The 6,253-nt window shown below is 33.5% G+C and overlaps 2 protein-coding genes across 2 annotated transcripts in view; one reads left to right on the top strand and one right to left on the bottom strand.

The window, feature by feature from the left end:
* The window catches only part of LOC108975914 (mitogen-activated protein kinase kinase kinase 7-like), a 28,940-nt gene extending 25,979 nt beyond the window's left edge, over positions 1–2,961 (bottom strand). The window contains exons 1-8 of the mRNA XM_018944744.1: positions 2,352–2,961; positions 2,159–2,272; positions 1,754–1,942; positions 1,503–1,682; positions 1,303–1,438; positions 966–1,147; positions 486–893; positions 389–410 (exon numbers count right to left, since the gene is read on the bottom strand). Coding sequence (XP_018800289.1) covers positions 389–410; positions 486–893; positions 966–1,147; positions 1,303–1,438; positions 1,503–1,682; positions 1,754–1,942; positions 2,159–2,272; positions 2,352–2,663 — 1,543 coding nt within the window. The 5' untranslated portion in view covers positions 2,664–2,961. The remainder of the gene's footprint in view (positions 1–388; positions 411–485; positions 894–965; positions 1,148–1,302; positions 1,439–1,502; positions 1,683–1,753; positions 1,943–2,158; positions 2,273–2,351) is intronic.
* Positions 2,962–3,194: 233 nt separating this feature from the next.
* On the top strand, positions 3,195–5,458 carry LOC108975930 (27 kDa hemolymph protein-like). Its single transcript, XM_018944771.1, has one exon. The coding sequence runs from the start codon at positions 3,676–3,678 to the stop codon at positions 4,612–4,614; it is 939 nt and encodes a 312-aa protein (XP_018800316.1). The 5' UTR covers positions 3,195–3,675; the 3' UTR covers positions 4,615–5,458.
* Positions 5,459–6,253: the final 795 nt, after the last annotated feature.

Genomic DNA, 6,253 nt, shown 5'->3' with positions numbered 1-6,253 from the left:
ATTAAAAAAAAAAAATAATATAAAAAATTAATTAAGCACTATTATTGGCATTAAGGTCAAATAGCTATGTACGTTCACATATTCTTTGCTTAGTAATACTTAAAATAATAACGGTTTAATTTATAGTTTGACTGAAGACACAGCGCTACAACTCTGATAAATTCACTTACTGCTGCATTTCTCTTTTATTGAGGTTATGGTTTGTGGTAAAATTTTGCTTTATAGAAATTAACAAAGAAAGAGATTTTCTAAATTCTCTCCCAAAGGCTGCTTTTGAACGCAATTTTATGTAATAACTACAACTATGGAATATTGCTAGATTTTAAAGCTGATAAATAAATCAAAAATTTCGCATATTTAACTATGTTTTAGGACTAAGTTCACTTACCCCGAAATAACTCCCAAGCACGCTGTAAAATCCCAAAAATAAAATTAAATTATAAACATATAATTCAATTCGATAATAAATGTTTAGCTCAACTTACAGGGTCCACATCGATTGACAGCGGATTCATATTGAAATTAGCTTTTTGCGTTATGCCGTTGCGTATAGTTTCATAACGTTTTGATGCCGAGGGCGATGGTGTAATATTGAACATATCGCCACTAGTGTTCTGCTGATTTGAGGAGGATTCAGTCTCTTCGGGTATAGCATCCCAACATGTTAATCCAGCTATGCGTGCGGTTGGTACAGGTGTTGTTGTGGGCACAGTGAAGTTGGAGTAACCCTCCGAGCTGTTGGTTGGTGTTATCGAGGAATCTGAGGTGTTTGTGTTATCTGCTGTATTTGTTGGCGTTAAATCTAAAGAAGTGCTGGAGTTCTCGGTGGACCTCAGACTGCTGAAATCAAGTTGATAACTGTCAGTCGATTGTGTGGAATCCGTGCAGACAATCTAAAAGTATATACGTGCGTAATATTAGAGAATCAAGCTTATCATGAAGTTTTTTCTGTAATATTAAACCACCTGAAGATGTTTAAATTCATATTCTAAGGGTACATCAGCTCCCGGGAAATCAGCTGTTACTCTTTTCATAAAGGCCAATACTTGTGCCATGGGTGGACGCTTCGCTGGTTCCTTCAGCCAACAATCTTGCATAAGATTTTGTATTGGTTGCGGAATTTTAGGATTCATTGGCGGACGATGGCCTGCAAAAAGTGAGTTGAAACAAGTACTAACTAGAAAACTTTCGACATTGATTTTGAGAATAATTCAGGATGTGAAAACCGTATAACTTATATCTTGAAATTTTATATTCTTAAAGACTATAAAGACACTAATCACTTCAAGCCTAAGTGCTCACCTTTGTGTATTTGCCATTGTATTGAATAGGCGTTTGTGATTTCGGCAAAAGGCTGTTGACGCATCAGCACCACCCATAGCACTGTGGCCCAACTGAAAACATCACATTTTTCGTCATACATGCATGATGAGAAAACCTTGAATTTTAGAGGAAAAATTGAAAATTTTGGTGAATGAAACTATCTAGAGATACAAACTCACCTCCGGTGCCATGTACACAGCCGTTCCTCGATTATTAGTCATCTTTGTAGCTTGATCTGCAACAGTTCCGAAATCACAAATCTTCAAATGACGTCCCTTGTTCGTAAGTAACAAATTCAGGGGCTTTAAGTCACGATGAATTAGAGGTTTGGGTTTCATTGCATGCAAATAGGCGACACCCTATATAAAATAAATATTATTTCACAAGTGAAACACAATATAAAATATGTGGTAAAATATGGTTAGTTTACCTCTGCGCATTGACAGGCCCAACTCATGGCATGCGCTGTCGAATAGTAGGGTTTCACCTTACCATGTAGAAATGTATGTAAGGAGCCACCTTCCATAAACTCCATTATGAGGTATATTGATTGTTGATTTGCAGTTATTGCATAAAGCTCTATAATGTTGGGATGGCTTACCCGAGATAATTGTCGTACCTGAACATATAAAGTGTAATAAAAAAATCATATTTAGAAATACTTAAAATATATTTTTTATCAAATAAAAACAAGAAGAAACATTAACTTCGGTTGCAACGGATTCCTTCACACGAATAAAAAAGGTTCCATATAAGAAACCCTGTTTAGCGTATACAAATAAAGAACATATTTTTATATAGATATTACAGAAATCAATGAATTTGCGATAACTACCTCTGTTTCAATAGCTTCCGCTTGATCCGGATTAGCCATGAACTCTTTTGCAGCTACCTGACGATCCTGCCATTTAACTTTGTAAACTACACCAAAGGAACCATGACCGATTTTCTGTAACAAATAGCATCACGTATATATGTAGAACTAATTGAAATGATCAGCAGTTTTTTTCACAATATTTTCCACATACTTCTTCGAATAAAAGATCTTCAAAAGGTATGATAGGTTTAAACTGCTCCAAACCTTCAGTTATACAAGGCAGATATGTTGTAAGACTTGGTTTTGAAAATGTAGGAGAGGGCGATGGTGCATTTATAGTCACGGCTTTGGTTTTTGGTATAGTCACCATTTGTTCTGCTGTATTACTTGTGGAATCTTCAGAGTTTAAGGATGCTGAGGAAGAAACAATCGCTGTCGCCGTTGTTGTATCATTTTGTGACGAAACATCTTCGGCATCCGTTCCAGTAGGCATGTGGTTGGTGGTATTTTCTAATTCTGCCATCTGCAGATAAGACTTTATTAGGAATAAATGGTGTATGAAGGCTCCACAGATGTTTCGGTAAGGGCTAATGTAGCTGTCGGTTTTCAGCGTTGAAACGCAAATTGTTTTGCTTTTATCTTTGTTAAAAACTAACACATTTTGGTACTTCAATTACATATATTTATGTTTATATGTTGCCTTTAAAAAATAATGAAAACTATTGGTTTATGTGATACTGAGAGTAGACTACAGTTATATGAAATAAATAAACTAAATAATTAGAAATTAAAGTTACGACAATTTTCAATTATAATTAATAACTTCTTAATCGGTTATCAGCTGTCAAAAATAAAGGATGTCATGTTAAAGAACAATTTGAAATTAAAGTTTAATGAGTTGTGCGACATCTATCTTCTCTATGATAAACGTTCTAGAGAACGTATATCTGATAAACGTTCTCTATTCTTACATTCCGTTATAACTATAAATTACGTTTACGTTTATTACGTTCTCTGACATGCGTATAAAAAGTACATATATTTTTTACCGTGCATTCTTACATTTCGTTTTAACATAAATTCGCTACCTGAGAAATTTTGCTATTCGAGTTTTTGTTATAAACACCATCGATCAAAGATTCAATAAATTGACGCAGAGTGGACAACATATTGTAATTAGTTATTTACCAACCATTGCAATCTCAATCCGTAATCGACAAAGGCCAAAGGCGAGAACAACTGAAAAACGACGAGAGCAATTTTTGGTCGTTTTCTTTAACGCTTTGTTTTAATAATCAACGAAGCGGCCCTCACTCATTCGTCTATAGAGACTTATAATAATTATCAAGTCGTGAATTAGCATTACCATCGAGGTAGATCATTCAGTCTTTGTTTGCGAGCGAAATATTATAGTTGATGTTTCAGTTAAATTGTGCATTGTTCAAGTTATAAAACAAAGTATTCCGTACGCGAAAGCTGTTCAAAATCTGAAAACCTTAGTGCCTTAGCAACTGATACCTGCCGCGTAGAGCAAAATGAAATTGTCTTCAATGGCGAAAACTTTGCTGTCAATAGCTTTTTTTACAATCGTCATTAATTGTGTTTTGGGTAGCAGCTCTTCGTCGGGCGACATAGACCTAAGTCAAATAAATGTTAACGACCTGAAGCAAAACTTACCTCCAGAGTTTGCCAATACAAATTTGACACTGGAAGATGTTAAGACCCTAGTTCGCAACAAATGCATTGAAGTAGCTGGCAAGGAAGAGGGCGAGGCGGCATATACTGAGATTGTAAATGCTGTACCAACGCTTTCCGAATGTGCTACAAACATACTTAACTTTACGGCACTGCAAGCGGAAATTGAAAAAGCAAGCCCGGATGGTGAATTGGATGTTGTTTTTAATAAATATTGTAACAAACAGCCCGAGGCACTAACTTGCGTTAGTGATTTCAACAATAAATTAGCAGCTTGTCTAGATAAAGAGGAGAAAGAACATCAGGATACCTTTATGCGCATCATTAAAAGTCTGCTCAGCTTCATATGCCACAAAGGAGGTGATCAAATTGCGCTTTTTATAGCAGAAAAAGGACCAGAATGTCTGGATTCAAAGAAGGATGATATTCAAAATTGTATTAATAGCACATTATCTAGTTATATCCCGAAAAATGGATTCGATGATATCAAATCTTTGCCAAAATTCGTAATGGGTATGAAACAATGTAGAGAAATGGAGGAGCTAGAGAAGTGCATTGTGCAAAAGCTGGAGACCTGTAGTGAAATCACACCAGCTAATATTATGGAATCAATGTTCCGCTTTATTAAAAACGAAACTATCTGTCAAAATGCACCCCGTGTAGCAAAACAAGCATCAATGACAAGTGGTGTTGATAGTAGTGCAATAACTGGGGGCGTAATCTGGCTGATAGCTGTACATTTATTGTACCAAATTATAAAATCTCGTGTGCAGTCGTAGGTTGGTTCATACACATATCGCAAATACTAATTCAAGCAAATAGTAATGCGGTGTATAAAAATACCCGTATAATTCGCGTATACATTATATGCACACCCTTTAAGTGAATCGTCGTTTTCAGAATTTGAATATTTTAATTTTTTTTTTTTTTTACACCAGCCGATATAGTAATTGCAATGGTAATGCGGATGTATTTACTGCACTAGTAAAATTTTTGTAAATGGGGTATTTGAAAATTTGCGCTACTTGATGCAAGAATTAAATGTGCCGAATGCATATAAATATAACCTCGTGTGATATTAAAAATTGGAATCAATCAATCATTAGGCACAAATACTCTCCATTCTACTGTAACTATATTTATTTAGGTTCTTAATTATTTAAGACTTCAAGTTTTTATTTACGCTACAACTTATAAAATTAAGCCTTAATAAGGGTACTTTGTCGAAATTACATAAAAATTTCATTTTATACATTTAAATTGAAATATGTTCGAAAATTTTTAAAAATATAATTGATAATTACAAGTCAACTATGTCATATATAACTATATAAGGTCAATCAAAATATATTTTGTATTGAACCGGATAGCTGCGATAACACACTAAATGAAACAGATTTAATCAAAATACATGCAAAATACAAATCATGTTATTAATGCTTATTGTATATGTTTGTAAATAGGTATATTGTGTGAAAAATATTAAGTGTGTATTATAGTTAAGTAGATGGTTTGTACTTTTGTTAGCAACTACATATGTATGTAAGAATAATATAAAACGAAGTGTTTACTACCTGTAATTGAAATTGATTTATTTCAATAAAGCGAAATACAATATGTAAATACTATATTTCTTTCATGTCGCAATTGTCAAGTGTCAAAACGCCGCTTGAGAAATAGTCCCACTTAGAAAACGTTGTAATGTTACATAAATATCTAAGCATATATACATACATATGGTATGTACATATGTATGTGTGTATGTATGTGCTTTCGTACCAATTTCTCTAATACCCATATCCCACATTTGACAAACAGTTGCTTCAAAAGTTATTCGCAACGATTTCTTGGCTTGACTTTTCCTGCTATCGGTTCTTTTCTATTTTTTCTACTTTTCTGTGATGAGTCGCATATAATTTCTACTGTTTGTAATTTGAACTTTGCCCAGGTTTGATTCAGACACTTGTTTTCTCACTTACATATGTACATCGGTTTGTATGTGTGTGCGCTGAATTACGCGCTTGCAAACTGGTTCATATTTAAGTTAGTATGTATGTACATATGTATTTTTCATAATTTCCATCAAAAGATTTACAAATAATTATACAAGTACATGTGCGATACAGGATTTATTTCCTATTTCTATGGCATAACTTCGTAAAATAAATAAGTACATAAATACATATGGAATATATGTACATACATAAAAAAATAAAAAATATGTATATTATGTTTCATCTATTGTTTTTATAATATGTATGTTATCACATTGGCTTGAATTTCCGTTATAATTACGTGGTATACATATATGCAAATGTGTTTTGTGTGTATTGAGCATTTTTAACTTTATTTTGAAATACAATCATATTTAAATATTTACATACATATGTACATACAGCCATGTACGAACCAGTATGT

This window comes from Bactrocera latifrons, unplaced genomic scaffold (genome assembly GCF_001853355.1).
Source record: "Bactrocera latifrons isolate USDA-ARS-PBARC rearing strain unplaced genomic scaffold, ASM185335v1 scaffold_7, whole genome shotgun sequence".
NCBI lineage: Eukaryota > Metazoa > Arthropoda > Insecta > Diptera > Tephritidae > Bactrocera > Bactrocera latifrons.
The sequence above is the reverse complement of the archived record's forward strand: the minus strand, read 5'-3'. Positions and strand labels throughout refer to the sequence as shown.

Coding starts and splice junctions, on each gene's coding strand:
- LOC108975930 (XM_018944771.1), top strand. CDS start 3,676: ATGAAATTGTCTTCAATGGCGAAAACTTTGCTGTCAATAGCTTTTTTT.